Consider the following 27637-nt stretch of genomic DNA (forward strand, 5'->3'; position numbering starts at 1 on the left):
CACCGTCTGTAAGCGTCAAGAGGACGCAATTGTAATTTATTACGTTGAATAAAAAGGGACTTAAACCCTTTACAAGACTCTGTGTTTTATACAGCTTTCACAGTCACCTCTTGGTTGCGTGCAAGTTGGAGGCGCGCAACGTTATAACTTACTTATTTTTTTTTTCCTATTATTTTAGAGTCACCATCGCACCCTTGTTTGGTCAAGAGTTTGCGTTTGGTGTTTGAGAGGGATTGAATCGGCTCTGCATCCAGTTGGGAAGTTTTAACGATTTAACCGACACCCTGAATTTAGAAATGGGATCTTTTGCTGATACTATATATTTGGTGTCAGTTTGGGATCTTTATTTATTATTTACCTTTCAAGGGAGTTACCATTTAAAACCTTTGATTTAAACGATCAAATGGCGGAAGAGCAATGGGTAACATTGCCTAAGCTCTTTTCCTTCTTTTCATAAGAAGGAAGCGCCACTAATGTTATGTTATGTTATGTTACCATAAATGAAAGAACAACTTGGTGATAATCCAAGGAGCACCCTTAAATATGGGCTAACCTCGACATTTTGCTGCTACTATAAAGCACAGTGTAAAAATAAAGTTTTAGATTGGAGGCAGATTCCAAAGAACAGGAAATTGTCTGCTGCCAATACTGGCATTTTCTTTTTTTTTAAATCTAATTTGACAAGATGACACCAAACATCACTTGAGGTTCTTCTATGCGATAGGGTGAACATGTTCTGCAACCTTGAAAAAATATATTAAATGGAAAAATTTATGTTTATGAATATTGTAGAGACATTAGGTTAATTGGAAGCAGGAAAGATGAAAAATGAACAACGCCTTTGCTGACAATGGAATGGCGGACCTCTGGAACACGCACCCAGGGTGCAGACCACCACACCACGAAGGCATGCCAAGAAGGTGGGAGAAATACCTTATATACTCCCTCTTTTAAAGGGAGACTGGGGTTTTAGGGGAACCAATCGCCAAATTCCCGGTATGGAGAATCATCACCCAACACCCTTTTAGTTCGGGTGCCACTGTAGAGACATTAGGTATATTGGAAGCAGGAAAGTTGAAAAATGAACAAAGCCTTCGCCGAAAATCGAACTGTGGACCTCGGGAATACGTGCCCAGCGTGCAGACCACCACATCATGAAGGCATGCCAAGAAGGCCGGAGAAATACCTTATAATATATACTAATTCTAAAGAAAATTAAAGAGAAATTCACAGCTCTTGATTACAAGATATTAGTAAAATAAGTAAATAAATAAAAATACAATTTATTATTTTACATAAATATTACAGTAATATTGTATAAAAAAGGTAATACCTAATATACATAACTATATTTTGATTTAGTAATCAAAGAACTAAAATGAAACTCAAAGGAACAGCTCCGAGAAAGAGAAAAGAGCAAATGATCAAGATCTACAAGAGCCAGATTGTGGCTACAGCAGGAGCGATGACAACAGCGGATAATGAAAACTCCGTAGGAATCAGAACTGTGGCTAGAGTATGAGTGATGAAAAGAGTGATTAATCACGACTCCGAAGGACTCAGATGTGTGATTAGAGAAGGAGTGCTCGAGCGCTGACAGCTCAGAATCCGAGGAACTGGTTCCTATAATCGAGGTACTTTAAACAGATCTTCGCACTGACAAATAGGAAAAAAAAAAAAAAAAAAAAAAAACTCAATTGATTTACAAAAAGGGGTGCTCAATTTCGCTGAGATGTGTCGGCTTATTTTATGTTTTGTTTCATAAATACAAAATTGAACACAAGCAAACCAAAGCACAGATATATACATAACACACATAAAAATAGATTAGGAATGTTTATGGTAAATAATAAAGGAAAGAATACTAGTGTTTACATTAAAGTAGGAAAGTTATTGGAAGAAGGGAGGAATCAAATTTTTTGGCATGCTTCCCAATAACAGCTCTCGGTGAACTGCTAAGGAACTGCCATCCCGTTTTCACCGGAGCGCTGATCATTCAATCAGTAAAGTGAATCGGTTGCGAAGTGGATCATCTATCTCTACAAGAGATCCGGCATTGTGAAGAAAAGCAGATTTGGAAGCTATGATATATATATATATATATATAGATAGATAGATATTAAAAACATCTATATTTTTTACTTTTTAAACAATTATAATTAGGTTCTTATCATTTAAGATTTTGTACAACCAAATGTAGAAAATATATTCTTTTCTTTGATAATTCGAACCGTCAAAACTAAAGATGCTTTCAGGCAAAATAACAGTCAAGTAAAACAGAGGTCTTTGTGTTTTTTCTTGATTTAAAATGAACATCATTTTAGATATAACTTGTAAAACTAATTTTTTTTAAATACTAATTCGAAGGTTGTTGATTCTGAATTTACTATAAGTCAAGAATTATTTTAAAGTATACCAAATTGTACATATTTAGATGTTCATTATTTTGTTAAGTCAATAATATTTAAATAAGGACACAAGAATACTTAAATGAGAGTTATTCTGAGCTCCAACTTTAGATAAATATATAAAGAACAAACTTCACAAATATAAACAAAAATTTTAAAGAATTAGAAGTATTTATATACAAAAAAATATACAAGTACTAAATTAGCAACAAAAATGTGTACATATTGCTTGCATACAAAAATAAAATATGTACTGTACATTTTGTGTTCAAAGGGCACAGTATATATACATATCTATAAGATTGCTTCAGAAGTATGTAATGATAGCATAAATTTATAAAAACTGAACAAACGAGTGTAATGGAATGTAATTAAACAAATAAAAACTTTATGAGCACTTTGATGAGGGGCACATAAGATAAACAATTTAAACCAACAGGATGGTAATGTACTATGTTAAAACATTAATCATAGTCCAGTTTATTTCTATGGGGGGGGGGGAACATTGCTCTTCAAAAGTAATTTTTCAAGATATTTAGTCTACAGAAAAAGCTGTTGAATATACATGCTCTTTGCTATTTTTATTCTTGACTCGGTATAGTATCATCTATCTGTGAAACTAAGAATTAAACATTTATCCCTTTTCATACTGTTTCTAGCAAAAAAATTTCCCTTTTTGTGGTTCATTTTCATTCTACATTCCAATATAACCAATCTGTTCAATTTTTATAAATTTCCGAAACCTGTTCAAAACCTAAGTTTTGGATTATCCTGTTAATGCAGTTCACTTTGATAAAAAAGAAAGATCATCCTACACACACATTCATAAAATATTTTTCTAAAACTCTTCAACTTGTTTGTTTCAGTTTGACACAATGAATTTATAGAAGTTATTTTGTTGCTAGATAGTTTATATTCAATAACTAGATTACTTCAAAATTTTCAGCAATTCAATCTCAAAACATCAGTCACTATCTGTCATACCAAATTCCTCATGAACTTTCCTAACGGTAGTCTCTTCAATAACAGCTAGGAAAAAATGGGAAATAGTTAGTAATAATTAATTAAACACATTTAATATTATAAGAACACTGAAATAATAAGAAAGAAAGGAATAAAATAACTATCATTACTGCTAGATTATAAAGAACTAATTGACAAAACATACATTTTAGAATACCACATTAATACCAAATACATATCATGTGAAACATTTAAAATAGACAAAAATAATACAATAGTTAAATTTATGCTAATAATACTTAGTATCAATAAACAGCTACTCTGTCAACTTTTATGCACATTTTAACAAATAGCATGAGAAGTTATTTATTCATCAAAATTCAATATTTATAGTTTTTGAAACTGCAGCTAATTACTTCTTACATTATGAATTTTGTGTAATGTAATATGAATGGCCTTAAGAAAGCGAAGTATTGCCGGAAAGATAAGATTACAGGGGGCAAGTCTATTTAAAAGAGTTAAATGGTTACCTTGCTAAATTGACGAGATATATCGCCAAGTTAGCAATGGTTTTGGCAACAGTTTGGTCCTGTCTCTGTACAACTGTCATTTAATAACTAACTGATGGCAATATGTAACTGTAACCATATCTGCCTTTATATGTAAATTTAACATCTAGTAATTTGAAGAAATGGAAGGTATAGAGATTTCTCGGCTGCTGGGGAGGGGAACTATATAAGATTGGAGAAAGCATCAACTCTCAATTTTTAGTTGAGTCGATTACAGATTATTGAGAGATCTCTGTGTGAGCTTCGCTCTTTAAAGACATTTTGCATTGCATTGTGATTAACCTTCATAGTGGTTTGGAATGGTAACTACTGACTGTGCTTTATTCTACTGAGAACAGCTGTAAAAGTACATTTGTGGAAAGTTCCAGAACAATAAAGGGTTTCTGTGGGAAGATCAATTTCAGTAAGTTGTCATCGGTTCTGGAGCATTCAATCTATTATGAACCCGTACACATGCAAGCATAATTTTCCTTAACTGAAAATTTTAGTTCGTAATTAAGTTAACAAATGCCTAATGCTTAATCCATACTTGCCAACCTATGACACTCAAAAATCAGGAGATTTTTCACAATGTTAAAAAGACTTTTTAAATGATAAAAATATAGTTTTTAATAATGAATTAACTTTAAATAGTTACTAAGTCTTAAATGCAAGCAAAACAAAAATACCTTAGACATAAAAAACATTTTTATTACTTTCATCGTTAAAAAAAAAAAAAAAAAAAAAAAAGGGCACTTTAATCAGTTTTCATACAAATGTTATGGACAGTGGCAGATTTTGCTCTCGTTAAGAAAGAAACTTCATAATTTTGTTCATAGCAATTGCCACGTAGGCCTGCTTTCGCTAATAAAAGTTTTTCTAATGTGTCATCACTAATATTAGATCTAAATTTAGTCCTCGTTTTCGCAACAACACTGAAAATCCTCTCACACTCTGCATTATTATGGGGAACTGTCAAGATGGCAAACATAATTCTAGAGAGTTCACTATATTTTAAAATTCCATCAGCACCTTTCAATTTTCCAATTAACCTCCACTGGGTGTCAATCCTAACTGATTTTATAACTTCATCCAAGTTTTCTAATTGTAAACTGCAAAATTGCGACTGCAGTTTATCAGTAGCAACATCAATATCATCATCTTTCATGACTAAACGAAGTAACACAGGAAATCTGTTCAAAAAGTACCTTATATAAAAAAAAGATGCATTTGCTAGAGCAGAAACATCAGCAACTTTAGCATGCAAAATCACTTCATCGTTGACTGGAAATTTATGTAGTGTGTAATCACATACTTGACAGAAGTAATTTCTAACATGAAGATAAAACTTATTTTTGTCTTCTTCTGAAAGTTCTTCCACTACTTTTGTAGTTGCAGCTCCTATTACCAAATCTTCATCTTCCTTCTGATTTTCTGTTTCACCATAAATCACATCATATATAGAATTACAAGACAAAACACAGACTGGTTCTACAAACTTTGATAAAATGTCTTTAAACAAATCATAAATCATTGATTGCAAAACATGAATTAATGGAATTCTGCTTTGTAGAATTGTGTTCAGAACATCGAATGATGGCAAAATGAATAGTAAAAAAAAAGCAAAAAGCTTTGTTAAGGTCCGAAGAAAAAAACATAAATATTCGTTCTTCACAAGATAAACTTACAGTAATCGGAAAATGTTTCGTGTGTTGAGCAATTTTTTTTTTTTATTTTTTATTTTGAGAGAAATTTGTATCAGCTTTACGCTTATATTTTGCAGTACTATTTTGAGAACTGCCAGTTGAATTGCTGAATGATGCAGAAATTACAAAAAATCAAAATTTTTCTCATTTCAGTATTATGCAGCTGTTGGAACTGTTTCAATTTTTCCTTTCTTTTAGAACTCCTTTCAAGATAATAATAAATATCAACAATGTGTTCATCCACATTTAATGGTAAAGAAGCTGCCCCCTTTTTCAGCTGCTAAATTTAAGAGCTGACAGGTGCACCTCATAATCTGCAAATCTGAATTTGCCTTTCTTAAGATGCCTGCAACACCAGTCTTCAAGCCTACCATTACTGGTGCATTATCGGCACCAAGCGCTAAGCAATTATCCAGAGGGACTGCATTTTATTTTAAAGTTTTAATAATTAGCTGTGCTATATTAAAGCCTGTCGAATGTCCTTCTAAAGTGGGGACAGAAAGTAAACTGCACTCAATTTCTGAAGACTCTGGATTAAAAAAAGAAACAACAATTGGATACAGTTTTGAATTGGTATTATTGCTTCCATCCGTAGAGAGGCAGAACGGAGCTGTTTTAATGCAATCAATAACTGAAGATTTATTTTTCAAACCCATTTCTTTAACAATTGCAGCTGTTTTGGTCCTTGCACTTGAGTATTTCTTAGCGATTTCACTATCGGGAAACATTTTTCTAAATAAAGCTACAGCGTGATCCGATGCATTCAGTGGCAGGTTGTGCTCCAGTAAAAAGGCAGAGAACAGACATTCTGCGTTAATCACTTTTTGGTCTTTTGTTTCCGAAGAAAAATTTAATTTTTCGTTTTTTCAAAACAACTCATGTTGTCCTTGTGTTTTTGTGTATGCACATGTTTGAGAACATCTGCCCTTCCACCAAGCGAAATCGAAAAATCGCAACTACAGATGGTATACCTCGCAAATTTATTACATTTCCTTGAAGAAATAATGGAAGGAAAGTCAACTGTGTACGATTTTTTAAACGTGCACGAGTATTTCACCTTTCTTGCAGACATATGAAAAGACGATAATTTCTAAAACTATTTCCTAAAGGCACGTGTACTCACACAACTCAGGACAAGATGAACGAAGTAGCGAAAGAACATCCAAAGAACGGCCAACGGCCTTGAGCTTGCTTTGTGCTCATTGGCTAATATGTGCCAGATGACACGCAGTGGAGCTCGATGCCCATTGGACAACTGGAGAACGAAGTTTCTGGATATGTATGCTGTCAATCGCAAAGCAGAAATTCTCATCTGATTCGCAAGGTTTCATTTTAGATATAATCTAGAGAAAATTCAGTTGCTTTCAGACGCCCAAAATCACTTTTTTTTTTTGTTCATATAACGAAGTATTAAGCCAAGTTCCATAAAAATCGTGAGAAATATTAAAGAATAAGAAAAAGTCGGGAGAAATATATTGTAAATCGGGTTGGCGGAAGAGCGGTCGAAAATCGGGAGTCTCCCGCCTAAATCGAGAGAGTTGGCAACTCTGTTAATCTGTCCATTAAATAAATAATATATGATTTAAAAATAATTAAATAGATACCTATTTTTCCCATAACCATCTGGGCAACATCCTTAATCTCATTGTACTCATGTAGTTTGTCAATATACCACTGGAGCTGTTCTTCTTTGTAGCCTCTAAAAATGAGATAAAAAAAAAATAAGAATCTCTTAGATTTAACTAAAATGCAGTGTGTAAGTATGTTTAGAAACTCTAAAATAAAAGGAACTTTCTGATTATCTGTACCATCACTAAAAAGTTTAACTTGTTGGCAATGCTGGCAAGCTTTTGTGAACTCATTGGGACTTTGAAGAGAAACATTTGTTCACATAATTTTACATCTATTTCAATGATGCATCCTAGTGACACCTTTTTATTTATTTATTTTTTTATTTTTTATTCTTTTGTTCTTCCCATACACATCTGTTTTTGCTTAAAAAGAGAGAGAGAGAGAGAGAGAATTGCACAAGCATGGCATTGCATAAGCATCACAATAGCAAAAGAACAATTGAAACTTCAGCATACACTCTAAGGTAATGAAAATAAAAGAAGGCAACACCACACTTCCATTATGACAAAAGTGTAATCAATGCAAAAAAGAAATATTAATCAGGAAAGTGTTGAATTTTGGAAGTGCAAATCCACATGTACTCAAATGCATGTTTTACATGCATATCTTTTGCCATATAAACACTTTTTCATGGACTTAAATAGTTTGGATTTTATCATATGTGCATTTTGTTAATAAGATCTTATAACAGAAAAGAAGGAAAAAAATGTGCGCTGTGGATGCAATCAGCTGAACAATGTTCAGGTTTACAGAGGTTAAATGTTGCCATATATTTTATATTCCCTATTAATTTTGTATCTGGGATGCAAACTGATGAAATTTTCTGGATGGACATCTTCATCTGTAAAAATTGTTACTACTTGAAATTGTAAAAAAGGTTCCAATGTTTTGATACTTTTTTTTTTCCTTCTGGCATGTTTATTCACAAAGTTTATACTGTATTTGAAAATTTTGAAATTATTTGAAAACACTGAAAAGTATCAAAATGTTTCATTGAATTATTATATGTTTTGAAGCTAAGAATCACAACAATCTGAAAGCAATTTAAAATGGAATCCTAAATTTTAAAACTTTATTTTGGAAAACAGATAAGCTAAATTTTAAGATTCCAATAACACAATCAATTATGATGATACAAACCATAACATGATGATCTAATTTATGATCTGCCTCCTGTATAATGTTTTGATGTTTGTTTTAAATGAGCTGAGATGAATGAGTTTTACAGCATGAGTTACTCGTTTTACTTATTGTTTACTTAAGTTACTATTTATTTTACTTTAGTTTCCATCTCTGGCATTAGCAGTGACATCAGCATCCTAGTTAATATGATTCAGAAAGGCATAGAGATAAAAGTGTGCATGGGGTGGAAACACTCAACTGATCAATGTTTGTGTATAAAAGTAATGTTTTTAAAATAAGAGTAATCGAGAACAGTCTCAGACAGATCACTGCACAGTAAAAAACTCTTATGTGCTCAGGAGTTGCAATCAACATTGAGCAGAAAAAAAAAACACTAGTTGTCTCTGCACCCTTGATGAATTAACATGAATATTAACACATCAAAAACATATTATTTGAGAAAGATAACTGGAGATTAAAAACAAGGGTTGAACATTGAACAAGCCACAAGCACATTAGTTGGTCATTTTAATTTAAAGCATTACTTGATCCGTTAACAGAATCACGAGCTTACTAGTTGTTTTATAAAGTACTTCCATACTAGTGGAAAAGTCCAATAGTTGAAATGGCATAAAAGAAAAAAAAATCTTAGTTAATTGTTTTATTGAGTACTAATACCAATGGTTTAAAAATTAATCACCATTCTTTATTATGAATTCTCAAGCATATCACACCTGTATTTACCACCTATATTATATATATACTACCACCTCAAGCCTACCTTTTATATTCATTATTTAGAAATGATCAAGATTCTACTCACCAAATATTGTTGAGAACAAAAATGCATGGATAACTGTATCTTAATTTACAGATTAAATAAAACAATCAAATAGTATATATTTATTTGGGACTTTTTCGTTTTGCTGGCGCAGAACAATTTAAGTCGCCAATAATGGTACGACTGATGCCAAACGAAATATCCTCGCTGATAAAGTTTTACGTCTCATTTTCAAAACAAGTCGCAGCCATTTCTTATCAGATTAATTGTTTCTTTCAATACTGGCATGCAATTACATAGAATTTTTACCAGATAGTTCAATTTTATGCCTAAGGCCATTTGCGAGAATTAAGTAAATTAGGATGCAATCACATCACTCACCCGAAGGTGAGAATATAGAAAAGGCAAAGTCAAGGGTTAAATTCATGAATTCTAATGAGAATGCACTAGTGAAGTAAAGTACTGTGGTTTTACATAATTTCTGAGTAAGCTATTCGTACCGAATTGAAATAATTCTTGCATTTAAACTTGTATTCCAAATTAAGATTTGACTTGAAATAAATGTAGATAATAACTGAGAGAATTAGATTTTTGTAGTGCAGTTTATGTCAGATGAGATCACTTGGGGTCACGTGATATGAACCGGCGAATCGGGATGTTTAACCATAAAATCATAATAAATTTTAAAATTAATATCTTTTTACAAATTTATTGTCTTTATTTATTGGCTTTTTACAAAATTTTAAACGATATTAAAATGTTTATGCCTTCAAAATAAAAAATTCTTAGAACTAACATTTGTTAACATTTTTAATGTGTATTCTATATTTTGTCGCCAATACAGTCTGCTTGGCGAGATTTGCGCCAGCGAAACGGAAAAGTAACATTTATTTTATCTGATTAGTGATTAGTACTAAATTCTCCCAAAATGTGAGGCAATTTCTCCAGTTAATTTTGTCAGCAAACAATTAGATTCTGAATGTAGACATTCTGGGTCATGATGAAATAACAGGAAAAATCAGTTGCACATTGGTAAGCTAGATCAAAAGCGAAAAATAGTATTTTATGAACCATGAATTTCGCAGTCATGACATTTAAAAAATGCTATCAGAAGCTATTAGAAAGTGTCTTGCACATGCAAAATTATTACCAGATTTAATGAACTGTGATCCTACTGTTATTCTAACTTCTGAATCTATTCTTACTCATGAAAACTGGATGAATTTCTGTAATGATATTGTTACATTTGAATAGTATGCTGAATGCAATTAATATCTTCTAGCATCATCTTTGTTAATAGTAAAGCAAATGATAAATGTGAGAAAAGAGGAAGAAGATAGTATATCAAGTCAGCAGCAATCCAGATTTTGAAATGCACTTGCCACTTTCAACACTGCAAAATTATGCTTAACTAAGGATAATTTTAATGAAGATATGAGATGGCCATAAAAGAATAATGAAATTTATCCAGTGAACTCCAGAAAATCTTAATAAATCAAAGTAAACTAATTACAGAAAAGTTTTCAGTTAAAATTATTTTTAGCTTTCAAAAATATTTACTCAACATATTAAACGATTTTAGACAACAATTTTAATCAAGATAATATCTTTTTCAAAAAATTCTGATTAAAATAAAAATTTATTCACATATTATTCAAGTTTAAAAAATTCATAAATGCTAAAAAAATTCATAAAAATGGTATACACTTCATCAGCAATAAGTAGCTCTTTTAGGTATATTTCTGGTACATCTACGCTCATGAAAAGTCCCAATCTTTGGTGACTTTTAGAACTGACAAGAAAAATTTGTTTGGCTATCTTTAAAACTCATAGGTGCAGTTCTGTTCATTTATAACAATAAAAAGAAGCAATTTATAAGAAAAAACAAAAACCTATTTTGCTGATATTTACATTTTTATAACCATAGTTACTGTTATGCAAGTTGATTGCTAAATATAGAAAACATGTAAATTCTCACATTTATGGTACATACATACATGAGTAGGCTGTTGTTCCATATACTCGAAAATGTGCCAAAATACAGTAATCTTATATCAAATGTTGAAACCGGGGGGGGGGGGAGAGGTAGGAATAATCAATAAGTACCCTCTTTTATTTATAGTTTCCTTTATACTTTTTACATAGAATTGAATTGATTTTTTGTTTTGTTTTGTTGGTTCTACTTAAATTTCATTTATAACTATTTCATAGCTATATATTTTGTTTTTTGGCATAGCATCTAAATGACATTTTACTGTATATGTTTCTACCTAACTCCTGAAAATTATTAATCTGGATTATCTGAAATACTTTTGCTCCAGTTATTTTAGATAAAAGTATTTGATTTAAGTGAATTAAAAATCTAACAATATATAAGTCAGGTCACTAAGAATGTGGTTTAATTCATCACTGGGATACTGAGATGATTCAGTGATGATGAAGAGGTAGAGAAACACTCTCAATATTGTTTTCTAAAGGGTGTAATGAAAACATTCTTTTTTCCTCCCAGCTATTGAAGAGGTATGCTAACTGCATTGATATTAACTGGGATTAGATAAAAAAATAATGGCAAAGGTTTTCAAAAAATATTTTATTTTTGTATGCTAAAAATTTACTTAATGTTTTTTGCAAATAAACATATAATACTTACCACAGCATCATACACTGGGGGAGGGGAAAGGAATAAAAAAGAAAAGGGAGGGGAAAATAGCCAACAAAAAATAATACATGTTTATAAACATTTTTCAGACAGCTTGCTTGAAATGGACTGGATAATTTAATTAATATAAAGATGTAAGAGTTATTTGCCTAAGCTCTATCTCAGTTCTGACTGAAAGAACATCAGAATGAGTAGAAGTAGAATTAAAACTGTTCACTAAAACTGATAGATTTTGATAAATATAGAAGACTAATAAGAGACTTATTTCACCCCTAGAGACTCACTATTAGAAGAACAAAAACTAAAATAATAAAAATTAATTATTAGTTTCTCCTTTCCTGACATAAGATTATATTTTACCATTGCAAATGTCCAAAGCTGTTTTACTTGGATTGAAGAATGCCATAATATACTCGCAAGAAATATTAAGAATTCCTCAAGAAATAAAATTTGTATAGGGTTGAATAGACCAACCATAAATTTTATTAACAGAAGGAAAAATAAAAGTTGAAAATACAAAAAATTTGAGCAGTTTTGTAATTCATAGAAAGGGAATAACAATAAGATTTTTACAGTTGATCTTCAGAATGGAATGTTATTTTTAGCAAGAAAAACAATGAGAAGAAACTGAAATAAGAACATATATATTTAAGTAGAATCAATTTCAAAATATGTTTTATTTTTCACCTACAATCAATTGAAGATTTGGTTCCAAAATGCAAATGCTCCTAAAAGTGCCAAGAAAAAGATTTTTTTCGTAAAATTACAATTTCAAAACGCTCCTGCCACTTTATACTTTTTCTTTTAGTTGTTTGGTCACATTTCAAATTACACATATATGTACTTAAAAGTATTAGGAAAAATATTCTTGGATGTATATTCCCCACCAGCAGCTGAGTGGTTATGACCACTGAATGCTGGTAGTTTGGTCAGGTTCAAATGCACGTGAAGGGGTTGACTACATGGCTGTTTTCAGGGTTTCCCATATGTGTAACCTCAATATGAGTCAGTTTTCCTCAGAAAGTCTGCCATGAATATATCCCTTCCCTTACAAAGATAGCCCTTGTATGCTTTGTCCAGTAATCTAACCTTAGATGTATACTGTTTTGCTGGCTAGAGGGTTACAACAAAAATACAGCATTTCAAAAAAAAACATTATTGATAACAGGTTGCTGACTTCAGTATTCTGAGGGAGCATAACCCTAAATGATCTAATGACACTTGGGGATCTAATCTAAATTTAATGATTCTTGGGAAACATAATCTTAAAAAAACTTTGTAAAAGACATTTCTACATATATTTTGAATTCTTAAAAAAGGCATACAGGAATTTAAGAAACAGACTTACTGATTCTCTAGATCTGTGATACTTTTCTTCAGTTCTTCATTTTTGTCCCACATTTCTTTCACAGTATTTTTTAAAACATCAATGGGAACATCTGCATTAACATCTGTTTCCTTTACCTAAATTGGAAAGAAAAATAAGCTTAAAATATTTAGATAATGTGAACAACACTCTGAATAACAGAAATTCTTAAATTTAACATTAATAAATAAGTATATTTTTAGATAATGTAAACAAAACTCTGAATGACAAAAAATCTTAAATTTTAATAAATAAGAATATTTTTCTAAATTAAGAAAAATAAAGTTTCAGTTTTTGAATAATGTAAAACCTAAATTATCCACATTATGCATCTCATTTTTGCTCTTTATTTTAAAATATGTATGCAGAATTTGTGCAATTATCTAGTTTTTACTTTCCATGCCATGCCCACACAACTGAGAGGTGCAATAAAGTTGTTATGGTGATTTCTAGACAAGTATGTGGAATGACAGTTCAAGATGGAGTAATCACAACAAAACTTCGACACAAACACAGGTCGACCATGCTCACTTTCAAAATTAAGTCTAAATTTAGGCCTGCAAAGTAACAACTAAGGACACAGTCCCCAATGATAGGATAGTTGGGATGAGCACAGTGGAACTCTTTATACACCCATCTTCTCATGGAGAATTCTGGGTAGTTCACTGAACCAGTGAAGAGTTGCATTTTTATAAAATAAGCTCTACAACAGTGTTGTTAGTTCTAAAAAATAAGATTTATTGAAAATTCCACAAGTGATATATTAGTTAATACATAACTTTTGAGCATTAAAGGTGTTTCAATTATACAACTTTTATTTTTTTTCGCCCCATCCTACTGTATACAGGGTTCGTACACATTTCTGCACACAGAAATTAAGTACTTTTAAGGACGTTTAAGGACCATTAACGAAAAAAATTAAGGACCTATTGGCAAGCAGAAGCTGAATAAATTCAGTTAAAGATATTACCTATGCCTGAACTTCAATTTTGTAATACCATCATAATAGATCCGCAAGTGGAATGCATTATTATTAAACATAATTAAAAAACAAAACTTAGAATAAAATCAACTTTAAATAAAATATACCAAGTAGGATTGAATATTTTACACTTACAATAAATAGTTGGATATATTTGAAAGAAGATTAGTACTAAGTTAGCTTTACTGATTTTTTCTTTTGTCTCATTTTGTCACATTCTTCCTCAGCCTGGAGGTTTAGTAAATACAGTCAAAAGTCGTTAATCCGGACTCCTCGGGACTTCTTCGATTCCGGATTATCGATTTTTCCGGATTATAGATCATCAGTTTAAATCTGGTAAGATGGCATGCAGAAATTACAAAATTAAAAATATGAAACCGTAATTTATGAAATAAAGAACAATTATGATCTAAAGGGTATCAAAATTTACAAAAAGAAAAAGCTTAATATTTATTTGTTTACTTTATTAAACATTTCCTTCAATGTAAGTTGCTTCGTTTCATGTGATAATACTTTCTCTTTAATTCTATTAAACAGACATAATTTCTTGTTTAGTTACAAAGTTCCGCTGTTCAAGTCCTATAATTGCTGTGTTGAGAATACCGACTAATTTGTCAATCGAAATGTTTTCGTTTTCAATAACCTCTGGGTCACTTTCTTCACTATCGGAAGCGAATTATAATGACGAGGAACTTGATTTAAATCATATCAAAGACGGAGTACATCGAGATAAAATACTACACTTAGTACGGAATTATAAACCAAATAAAATAAAAACATCTGCCCTGAAGATAAGGATAGTGCTGACAGATTAACTTCCAATCCGCCGCGTGAAATTGATAAACAGATTTCAGATTTCAAAACCTACTTTCGCTTTGTAGATACAAATTACAAATTAGTAAATATATATCGGAAATTTTATTTGACATAATCTTTCTAATCTATCATAATCTAATAATGACGTTTCTGCGCCCCCCCCCCTCTGCCGCAGAGCAGCGTGAAATTGATAAACAGATTTCGGATTTCAAAACATACTTTCGCTTTGTAGTAAATATATATCGGAAATTCTATTTGACATAATCGAAAGTTCAAGCTTACTTTTATAAAAGTGCTCTAACAGTCTGCAAAAAATAATAAGCCGGATCCAATTCGAAGATTAAGGAACAACGCAATCTGCAACATTAACTGAATTAGATAACTTTAGCTTAGCGTATAACTCCGTTACACATTAAACGCGCATGCGCACAAACATATTCGCAGCCGTAAGGGTCTTACGCGCTCTCGTAAACGCCTGTGCGCATGCGTGAACGCGACGCATGCGCAGAAAGTTTGTAGCTTTGAGGTCCGAATTATAGATCATTCCGGATTATGGGTGTCCGAATTAACGACTTTTGACTGTAGTAGGTAGATTTTTATGTCAAATGGCATAGGTTAAAATGAAAAGTAAAATCATAATCAACATGATTCGCAACAGAAGATTGGCTGTTGTCACCGCTGCTGCTTCCCTAGAGAGAGACCTGATAATCAGAACAAACCTGAAAGCCTGATGCATATACAGTTTGCAAGGTTTCAAAGTTAGGTCAGCTCAGTATGTCTGATGTAGCTAGTGCCGTAACTTCGTATAGAGCTTTTGGGGTGTTAATCCAGTTAATATAGTTTAAAGTACCAATAAGCCACTAAAGCACCAGAGGTGACAAGTTGTTTCGTATTATTTTAAGTGTCACTAGATGCATAGAATAAGCTTTATATAATTTTACTCATTTTTGTGCTGTATCTTATAATCATGGTAAGGATTAATGAAGGGCAATAAATAGCTTTAATATGCAGAGATAATTTTAAGGCTGAGCAGTTAGTTTCAAATAATTAAATTAGGTAGTTAGATACTTTTAGTTATTATAAATTTACATGGCTACTATAAAAATTTTATTTTTTAACTGTTTGTTAAAAAAATACCATTAAAATCACAATCTAATAACATTTCACAGTTTAAAATACAAGTAATTGATTTTAAACTGTGAAATACATTGATTGTAATTTAAAATACATTGATTCTTAAAAGATATTAGGATAATTAATTACGCATTAAAATCCACAAAATATTTGTGTTTTGTAACTACAACATACAACAAAATATTTATGTGTCATTTTAATTTGAAGCCTTCCCTGACATTTTGGCTAATTTATATCAATTTCCTTCTGTTTAAGCATATTTTCTAACAATTAGAAATTGGTTTTAATATGCAAAACAATGTTCCCACTAGTTTCTGCTTGCTTTATCTCCTAGCTTGTCAATCTCTCGACAATGTACCTATGAGGTTTTGCATAATCTGGTAAAAGTTAAATGTTCTAAAACCCCTGACAGACACGAAGCAAATTATCGCTATGTCTGAACGTAACTTTAAAGTCAGATAAAGGTTTAAATAAACCTCTTATTCAAAAAAAAACTTAGAACTTACATTTTTCCAGAATATTCTAGAAACTTGGGTCTATAAATCTTGCCTTCAAATCCTTCTACTTTTCCCAAGTTGCAATGCCTAAAATCCTAAAGAAAAATTAACCCTACCAATCCTGCAATAGCGAAATGCCAGAAATATTTTAAGGAAAGGGGAAAAAAAAGAGGAAAAATGTGTAAAATCATTTTATATGGAAAAATGATGCATAATTGATGCTGACGAAGTGGTGTGAGACAACTGCATGGGAAAACCATGAAAAAATTAAAAAGAAGTCATTTTCAATTAATTACATAATTATTTTGTTTTTGCTAAGAATTATTTCATAAATTGGTCTTTATTACCTTGTTTATTTTTCACATTCAAAATATTGCACAATAAGTCGCCAAAATGGAAACTAATACAGTCAAAAGTCGTTAATTCGGACACCCATAATCCGGAATGATCTATAATTCGGACCTCAAAGCTACAAACTTTCTGCGCATGCGTCGCGTTCACGCATGCGCACAGGCGTTTACGAGAGCGCGTAAGACCCTTACGGCTGCGAATATGTTTGTGCGCATGCGCGTTTAATGTGTAACGGAGTTATACGCTAAGCTAAAGTTATCTAATTCAGTTAATGTTGCAGATTGCGTAGTTCCTTAATCTTCGAATTGGATCTCGCTTATTATTTTTTGCAGACTGTTAGAGCAATTTTATAAAAGTAAGCTTGAACTTTCGATTATGTCAAATAGAATTTCCGATATATATTTACTACAAAGCGAAAGTATGTTTTGAAATCTGAAATCTGTTTATCAATTTCACGCGGCGGATTGGAAGTTAATCTGTCAGCACTATCCTTATCTTCAGGGCAGATGTTTTTATTTTATTTGGTTTATAATTCCGTACTAAGTGTAGTATTTTATCTCGATGTACTCCGTCTTTGATATGATTTAAATCAAGTTCCTCGTCATTATAATTCGCTTCCGATAGTGAAGAAAGTGACCCAGAGGTTATTGAAAACGAAAACATTTCGATTGACAAATTAGTCGGTATTCTCAACACAGCAATTATAGGACTTGAACAGCGGAACTTTGTAACTAAACAAGAAATTATGTCTGTTTAATAGAATTAAAGAGAAAGTATTATCACATGAAACGAAGCAACTTACATTGAAGGAAATGTTTAATAAAGTAAACAAATAAATATTAAGCTTTTCCTTTTTGTAAATTTTGATACCCTTTAGATCATAATTGTTCTTTATTTCATAAATTACGGTTTCATATTTTTAATTTTGTAATTTCTGCATGCCATCTTACCAGATTTAAACTGATGATCTATAATCCGGAAAAATCGATAATCCGGAATCGCCGAAGTCCGGATTAACGACTTTTGACTGTATCACTTTATAATATTGCAGCAAAAAATAAAAATGCTTCATTTTAATGTTACTTCTTAAATATAATTTCAAAATGTTATCATTATTTTAGTTATTTCCAATGTTAAAATGTTTTAAAAAAAATTTTTAAATTCCCAGATCTTTGGAAAAAGATTTTCTATAGAAACTGATCTTAAAACCCCCAAAGTGCTGATACGTCGCCAAACTTAGAACCGTTTAATAAAAGAACTCACATAAGTAAATAAATTTAATAAAAGAAAAAACAGTTGTTTAAGAGCTCTTCATTAGAAAAAATGAAACAAATTTGAAATGCTTATGTTCCACTTTTTGCCCAGAATCTCGAGTATCCCAATATTTGTATTAAAAATAGGAACAAATTATAACCCATTCACCTATTTAAAAATATAAGAACAAATTATAACCCATTCACCTATTTAAAAATATAACCATAATTATCAGTGAATCACCAAAAATATTCCTCCAAAATGCTAATTTACACTCAAAATGGCAGTAGTAAAAACAGGCAGAAATTTTAGATGATTAAAATTAAGGACCTTCTGACAATTTTGGCTGAAATTAAGGACTTTTAAGGACTCTTAAGAACCTTACGAACCCTGTGTATATATATATTATACATAATCAAATGCTGCATTTTTTAAACAATTTAGATGACAAAAAGTTTTAAATATATTACTTTTAATTTGTTGTCAAGTGATGCAACTTTATTAATCAAAGGACTTTTGTATGAAGAAGATGGTGATGGTGTTACAAACCTATAAGAAATAAACAATAAACTAATCAAAAGACATTTCATGCCTTTACAGAAAATAATATTTCAATCAAAACTGAACAACTCGTTAAAAGCAATAAAATAACTTTACAAATGTTTGATAAGGGATTACTGTTTAGTTTATTATGATCTATTAACATAATACAGACAGCATTAAAAAGACTAAAACTATAGAGTGAATTCTTAATTACGGATGCTAATCAATGCATATGTATATTCAGATAACCAGAAAATGTTAATAATCCAAATAGGGCTTGTGTACCATTAAAAAAAAGAGAGCTTGACAGTGGTTTTAAAGTAACAAATAAATATACTGACTTTACACAAATGGTAAATTCACACAGGTGGACTATAAGTGACCATGATTAGAACTGTTGAACATTAGCTAACTGTGCAAGATAGGACAGTGCTGTCTAAATAATGGGTCTATAGCAATAAGAAAGTGGATTTAAAAACGTAAATTTAATTAAATTTAAATTCTAGATTTTAAAAACGTAAAATAGATATAAGAACAATATTTAAAATTTTACATATTAATTTTTTGTGAATTCTCTGTTTTTAAGCAATGAAGAGTGTGCTTTACAGTGAAAAGCTTAAAGAAGCTACCAAGTTTTGAAGACATGTAGTACTGCAATTGAAAATGGGCACCTCCTAGCCCGAATTTATATACATATATACTCGTATGTAAGAAAAATAAAGAATATATAACAGATTAAATTAGCAAGGTAAATTTCCCTTCTCAATTCTAAAAATACTAACCTCTCTCTGAGGTGGTGCATCATTTCTAGATTAATCTATGTCATATGACTCTTATGTAATTCTATTGATGTAAATGAAACTAAAACTCAAGCAGCCAATAATAATTTTACAGCAATATTAACTATCCAATCAAAATGCATTGAGAATCAAAACTAACTAAATCTGAATTAGGATTTCATCCTGAACATAACGCACTTGCTTCCGACACTTTGGTTTAACTGGACTGCTGTCTGTCTGCTTCTTCTAACTTACTGCAAATTTACCTAAAATGTATACGTTGTAACATATACACACCTCTGATACACAGGTGCTTAATGAGAAGAACTTCCTGTTTTTGTTCAGAGACTAATCATCAGTTAGAACTTTGAGCAAGGGTGTTGCAGAAATCCCCTGGTGCGGTTTCCGGACATAAGGGATTTAGTAATTACCCCATTCCAAGTATTTCTGATAGACTTTTAACAAAACGAAGACAGGGCTTTGTGTGTGAGCTTTTTATGTAGTGAAAGACTTGGAAGAAGACGCAATCCTGCGTCGTGGCTGCATCCAGGGGCCATTGTGTGAATATTGGCTGTAATGGTTGATTATGTTATTTATTACTAATCAAGAAATTCTTATTAAGTTTTTTTAAACAAATATTTAAAAGACAACTGTTTCTTTTCTTTCATCCAACACAGGTGTTCAGACATTACAGCTTTATTAAAATGGTGGCAGTGGTGCAGATGAGAAAATCCATGCAGAGATTACAGACCATCAGGTTCTGAATTTCCACGAATAGGTTATGGACGACAGTCTGGTTTAAGTGATTACAGCTCTTCAAAGCAGGTGGATTCGAAATCCATGGAAAAAGTTACAGACGACAGTCTGGTTGAAGTGGTTACAGCTCTTTGAAGCAGGTAGATTAGCAAATCCCCGGGAAAAGTTACAGGCGCCAGATTTTCGATCTACTAAATTTAGACTGTCCAGATATTGTCAGAAATTTTTATAATTTGTGCGATCATCTTTGTGCCCGAGAAATTTTGATGCAGTGAAGTATGTAGGACAGTCATTGTCCAAAAATCATCAGATTATTGTGAATTTGTAGTGTAGTGATAAAAGTGATATAGCTGTCTGAATCATCAGCGTCTACGTATTGGTGGCAAATTGTGTGATGTGTGTGATAAGTGATAAAAGAGTCAAATATCATCAGTAGTGCAGGTGCCAAGAGTCTACAAATCCAGGCGGGTAAGTACCTTGGAATTTTTTTTTTAATTGAGGCAGTGAAGTAGTTAAATTTAAGTATTTCTGTAAATTAACTGTTCAGTCAACACTGTTTTCTGTAAAACTTAAAGAAACTTGTTGTTAAGTCTATTTTTATATTAAGAAGCATAAAATTTAGGTTTAAATCTGTGTTCATAGATAGTTAATATCTAAAAGGTTACCATTGTGCTGTTTTAAGATTATAAAATTGAATGTTTTAAATGTTAATATTTTCAGTAAGGTGTAAAATTTTATTTTAAGAACTGAACATTTCTTTTTGGTTCTATGTTGAACTGGTAAAAAGGGGAAGCTAGAAACCCCAGTGTCTTATTTTAACTGTGTGTGCGAAATCAATGTTTAATTATGAGCATATGTGTTGTGTAATTTATTGTACTTTTGAATGCATCTAAAAAAATATCTCAGATTTTGATGAAAGTATTCTGCTTTATCATAAGCTTTTGAGTTAACGCAACTGAATTTGAAGTTTGTTAAACATTAACGGTATTTGTAATCTGAAGCTCTCAAGTAACAAATTATAATGTGCATACTATGGTGTAAATTGTTTTGAATTTGTGTTTAGATCTATAGAATATGTTGTGAAAAAAATTAAGGGTTCAATTTTACTCTCTCTTTCTGAAAATGATATTTTTTAAATCTTATAGATAGGTAGTGCGAGGGTGCTAAAATTGTTCAGTTGTTATTATAATTTTGGCTTATATCATGGCATTCTTAGCAAAAGTTAGGGAAGAGGATCTTAAAACCTTGGCTAAAGAGTTAGGGGAAAAATAAGCCCTGAACTTAGGATATTGGATTTAAGACAGCTGATTAAGGGAAATGAATCCTATGAGGAGCAACTAATGAAAGAAATATCACTTAGAAAATATCACTTCAATGAGGCTTGAGAGAGGGGAAAAAAAAAAAAAAAAAAAAAAAAAAAAAACAGGATAGAATTAGGAGAGAAGAAAGGGAGAAGCAGGAAAGAATTAGGAAGGAAGAAGAGAAGCAAAAAAGAATTAGGAAGGAAGAAGAAGAGAGGCAAGAAAGAATTAGGAGAAAAGAAGCAGAGAGGCAGGAAAGAATTAGGAGAGAAGAAGCAGAGAGGCAGGATAGAATTAGGAGAGAAGAAATGGAATTTGAATTATCAAAATTAAGATTACTAGCCGCTAACGGAAATGACTCTGTAAATGGTGGGAAGGAAGAAAATGGACTTAAAAAAAGCCGTTATGATCTGAAAAAAATGATTGCAAAATTTTATATTTAAGAGAAAGATATTAGTTTGTATCTAGTTATGTTTGAGCGTCAGGCAAAGCATGCGAATCTTCACCAATCAGAATGGGTTTCTGTTTTATTGACAATGTTGACAACTAACATAGTTCAGCTGATTATGCAAGAACCAGAGCAGCAGGCTTATGACTATGCTTATATAAAAGGGATACCACTTAAAAGGTTTAAGATTAGTCCAGAAAAATTTCGCATCAAATTTTTACAATCTCAGAAAGACACTCAAACCACTTGGAGAAATTTAGCTTTTGAATTAAGGAATTATTTTGAAGAATGGATTACAGGTTTGGAAGTTAGAGATTTTGAACTTTTAAAAGATCTCATGATAACAGACCAAATGAAACGTCGTGTAAATGTTGAAGTGTGGGAGCATTTTATTGACGAATGGTCGAAGACAACAACTCCAGATAAATTAGCAGAAATGCTAGAAGAGTATGAAAATGTACGTGAAACCGGAAGAAGATACCTCCTTTTCATAGTTCTGAGTCACAACGGGGCAATAAAAACCATTCAAATTCAAGAGAGTCGCAAACTATCACCTGTCTGGAGGGGAAGACAGATATGCCTGTGAAAAAAAGGATCAGTTAAATGACTTAGAGAGAGTATTTAACGTCTGCTCTATTAAAACAATGGGGCCTACCAGCGGCTGAGCAGTAACATTGCTAAACACTGGTAGTTCGGTCCGAGGTTCGAATCCCGCGAACGGGCTGGCTGCATGGACGTTTTCGTGGTTTTCCCCATATGTAACGTGTATACAAGCGAATTTTCCTTAGAAAGTCCTCCATGAAGGCATCCCTTTCTTAAGGCAGATAGCCCTCGAGTGCTTTGCCATAATCTAATAAAACCAAAACTAAACCTATTAAAACAATGGGTAATAAATCGATTAGGTATTAGATTATTTTTGAGAATTTTAATGAGCCTAATTTCGCATTGTAGATCTATCGTATCTGTGCAAATATTTTTAATATGTTGTATTTGATTTAAGATAGTATTACAAATAACTTTTTTGGAGATGTTGAAAGTCCAGTTTATTAATTTCTTAGTATTGAAATTGAAGTTTCTTGTTTTGTCAAACAGTAAATTTTTTTTTTGTAATTAATTACTTGAAGATCAAGATAGTAGATGATATTTTGTGAATGATTAGTTTTATTAAGTGTAAGACATTCTGGATAAATCTCGGAGTTTTCAATCTTATTAAAATTATTAAATGCAATAACATTATATTAATATTAATATTGCTTGATCAATAATTAAGTGACATTACAACAGGTTCACATAGCACATCGTTTATTACAAACCAATATCAACTGACAATTACTTCAATTTGACCAGCAACTAGTGTGTTGCCACATATATGTAACATCTCCCCTCTTTGGGAGAGTCATAGGAATCAATGCATTACATAATTATCATATTTGGATGGTCGATATACATTACGACCACTTCTTGTTTTATATACACAATCACGATTAATATCATTGCTAGTATCTTGATGGTGAGGATCATTATGTATTTCCGGATGTTCAATCCTCATTCTCATTAGATAGATCATAAAAGTCTAATGTCCCTAAATTCTTCTGATTTTTAGTTTTTCTTAAATGGAGTTTATTCTGTCTAATTACCCTATTATCTTTTGTTCTAATCCAATATGATCTAGGAGTTGAATGCTTTTTTAAAACTATAGCAGGCTCCCATTTATTTTCCCATTCAATATTACCTTTTCCCCAGGAATAAATTCAGGTTTTTCCCTTGCATGCTTATCATAATAGATTTTAGCCTGTTTCTGCTTACTCCTCACCTTTTCTCTATATTGATTTTTTGCAGTTGGTTTGTGTAACTGGTAATCGTGTTCTTAAACTCCTACTTAATAGCATTTGACTTGGTGATAAATTTATACCTGAAATTGGAGTATTTCTATATTCCAGTAAAGCCTCATTTAATTTCTCTAATCCTGCTTTTCTAAATAAACTCTTAGCTATACCTACCAACTTCTCTGCAAATCCATTAGATTTAGGATATCAAGGACTGCTAGTGATTATTTCAAATCCCCAATCCCTTGCAAAACTCTTCATTTTCCAACTATTAAATGGTACATTATCACAAATTAAAGTTTTAGGTATTTCATGTGTTGCAAATATCGATTTCAATTTACTGGTAACTTCCACTGCACTTTTATTTTTTAGAGGAATTATGTCTACCCATTTAGTTAAGTAACAGCCTATTACTAGATAACTTTTCCTGGCATACTCACAGATATCAGCACCAACCTTTTCATAAGGTAAACTGGGAATTTCATGAGAAACAAGAGGTTCTCTTACTGTTTGAGGCCTGAACCTATCACAAATTAGGCATTTAGAAATCATATTTTCAATGTCACTGTTGATTCCTGGCCAAAATAGTACTTGTCAAGCCCTAGCTTTTGATTTTTCAACCCCACAGTGAGCTTTATGCAATAATGTCAACATACACTTCCTTAATGCAACAGGTACTACAATTCGATTATTTAAAAAAAACTAAATCTTGTTCAACACTCAACTCATTTTTAAATTTAAAATAAGATCTTGCTTCTTTAGGAACTTTATCAACACTTAAAGGCCATCCATTTTGCCAATAATCTTTTACTAACATTAATCCTTTTCATCTTCTAATGCAGCTTTCTGAAATTCTGAAATTCAGTAAGCACTTCTACCTCTCTACCATAAATGTAATAGTGAAATTTATTAACAGGAAATAAAATACTAAGGAATTCTTTCTCAATCTGAGCATAGTTTTCTGCATTACTCCTAGACGAAAACGCAATTGGTTGCCCATTCTGCAATAAGCAGCAACCTAGCCCATCTTTAGAACTATCTGCCTGTATAGTGATAGATTTACTGCTATCAAATATTCCTAACACAGGTGCGTTGCAAATTAATTTTTTTAATTCCGTGAATGCTTTAGAATATAGCTGTAATCACTACCATTCTACTTTGTTTTTCAAAAGTTCCCTTAATATGGCTGTTTTCTCTGAAAAATGTGGTTCAATTTTCCTCAAATAATTACACATCCCCAAAACACACTGTAGTTCATGTTTATTCTGAGGTTTTGCATGCCTGATACAATAAACAAATGACCTAAATATTTAACCTCACTAACCCTATACTGAAGTTTTTGCTTGTTGAATTTAATATTGAATTTTTTAGCTCTGTTGATGACCTCTGCTAAAATTTTATCATGTTCTTGTACGGTGCTAGCGGCAATGAGGATGTCATCAAAATAGATCAATACTCCTGGTATATTACCAAAATTTTCAAGATTGCGTTTCTGAAAAATTTCAGGTGCACAGGAAATACCCATTAGAAGCCTTAAGAATTTATAGCATCTAAATGGTGAGCTAAAAGTATAAAGATCACTGCTCTCCTATCAAATGGTATTTGAAAAAACCCATCCTTTAAGTCCAGAACAGAGTAAATTGATTTATTACATAGCTTTGGTAAAATCTCCTCAATTGTTGGAATCAACACATGTTCTCTTTTTATAGCTTTGTTAAGATCTTGAGGATCAAGGCATATTCTTAAGGATCCATTAGCTTTTTCAATTATTACTAAATTGCTAACCCAGTTCAGAGGTTTATCAACTTTTGCAATAATGCCGTCTCTATAATTCATTTAATTTTAATTCAAGTTTAGGTTTTAAACTAAGTGGTACTCTGCATGATGGTCTCACTACAGGAGCTATCTGATCATCTACTATAATTTTACACAATCCATTAAATTTCCTCACACCTTCAAACACTTCTGAATTATTAATAATAAATTGATCTTTAGATAGAGGTAAAATAGTTGTATACTGATTCAACTTACCTTTATTTGATATTCCAATCTTATTTATAAACTGAATCAAATTAAGGTTAACACATGCATCAGTTCCTAATAATGGATGTATATGCTTGCTAGAAACAATTAAAAACTCTAGAGTATGATCCTCACCATCTGAGGAACATGGTAACATTAATGGCCCATCAGGTTAACCTTGGATCCCCCAAATGCTTCTAATATAACATTACACTTGTTTAAAATAAGATTACAGTTTTTAGCACTCAGTGTTTCATAAATTTTCACAGGCAAAACATTCACTTCAGATCCTGTGTCCAACTTAAAAGACACAGCTGTCCCTTCAACAATTATAGTTTTAGTCCACTTTTTTGTAGACGATGTTGAGCACACACTTTTAGTTTTTGAACATTTATGGAATTCACGAAGTATTCATCATCAGATTCACTATATAAATCTGCATTATCATGCTGAGAAACATTTTGGACGTGCTTCAGTCTGCACACAGTCGAAAAGTGACTTAGTTTGCCACAATTAAAGCATTTTTTTCCATATTCCATTAACGTGATGTCTGTTGCATTTTTTACACAAAAACATCTCAGTATTTTTGAAGCATTATCATGCCATCCTCTGCGCTTTCTCACTGCTACAGCTGCATTGGCTCCTCCTGCCTGATGGTGCATCGCTTTCCCTCTTGTTACACTGTCAACATTGTGTTCTCTTAACATTTGAGCACGAACTTTGCTCAATTCAGCTGCTTTCCCTAATTCAATTGCTTTTTCCAAACTCGGATTATTTTCTGGCAACATCCTCTCCTGTAAACTGGCATCTGATACTCCAAGGGCAATGCGATCACATACAAGAGTCACTCTGCACATCAAATTCGCAAGATTTTACAAGTTTTTCACATTTGAATCTTTTGACATATTTCCTGGCGCTTTCATATAAATCTGGAACAGCAGCTTGAATCTGCGTCAGTTTTCAGCCACATTGCTGTCGAAACTTAGGCCTTGTGGTGGCCGACAAAATTCCATCTTGCGTATGCTGAGAGGAAAAACAACCAAAGGGATTGCCTGGCAATTAGTTGTAATACTACTCCACACGACTACGCCATGTTATATTCATATTAATATTGCTTCATCAATCAATATTAGATCATCTATATATCTGTCAGTGTGTGTGTAGTAATTTAATTCTTGCTGTTGTAAATTTTTTTGGAAGGTAAATTCTTTGATAAATAAAGAGATTAGAGACAGAAGTACTTGAATGTTCACCCATTGGAAGTCCTCAGACTTGCTTAAAAAAAGTTGATTTTGAAATTTAATGTAGTTATGAAAAATGGTGCATTAAGGTAGGTTTTCCATTTACTAAAGTTCATAATAGTGAGCATAACAGGGAACCTTATAGGCAGATCTAGTAGACTAATATAGATTTCTTCTAAACGAAGTGAGGTACATAAGTTTTCAAAGTAATAGCAGTTAATGTTTTGTATGTCGATAGTCTGAATGGCATTAATGACAGGAGTGTTATTTTGGATGATCCAGCAATATTTATGATTAGTGTTACAATCGTTGAAAAAAATTTTACAAATTTTTTTAAGCTGAAGTGCAAAATAATAGTGTACACTTTTTCTTATAGTTATTAGTTCCTATGCTATGAATCTGAATTTTAATTGTGCTTTATGGAATTTGGGAAGAGCATATACATTAGTAAATCTGTTTTATTTTGGATTTAAAGAGCTATTTAGTTTTTTTATGAAAAGTT

General features: G+C 31.8%; 1 protein-coding gene across 1 annotated transcript in view; it reads right to left on the reverse strand.

Annotated features, from left to right (window-relative positions):
- Positions 1-2560: 2560 nt before the first annotated feature.
- The window catches only part of LOC118204854 (DNA repair protein SWI5 homolog), a 36032-nt gene continuing 10955 nt past the window's right edge, over positions 2561-27637 (reverse strand). Inside the window, exons 2-5 of the mRNA XM_085813599.1 lie at positions 18690-18768; positions 13168-13283; positions 7230-7324; positions 2561-3437 (exon numbers count right to left, since the gene is read on the reverse strand). Coding sequence (XP_085669725.1) covers positions 3373-3437; positions 7230-7324; positions 13168-13283; positions 18690-18768 — 355 coding nt within the window. The 3' untranslated portion in view covers positions 2561-3372. The remainder of the gene's footprint in view (positions 3438-7229; positions 7325-13167; positions 13284-18689; positions 18769-27637) is intronic.

This window comes from Stegodyphus dumicola, chromosome 3 (assembly GCF_044657685.1).
Source record: "Stegodyphus dumicola isolate Sdum_Otavi_A_Nest chromosome 3, ASM4465768v1".
In the NCBI taxonomy this organism is placed as follows: domain Eukaryota; kingdom Metazoa; phylum Arthropoda; class Arachnida; order Araneae; family Eresidae; genus Stegodyphus; species Stegodyphus dumicola.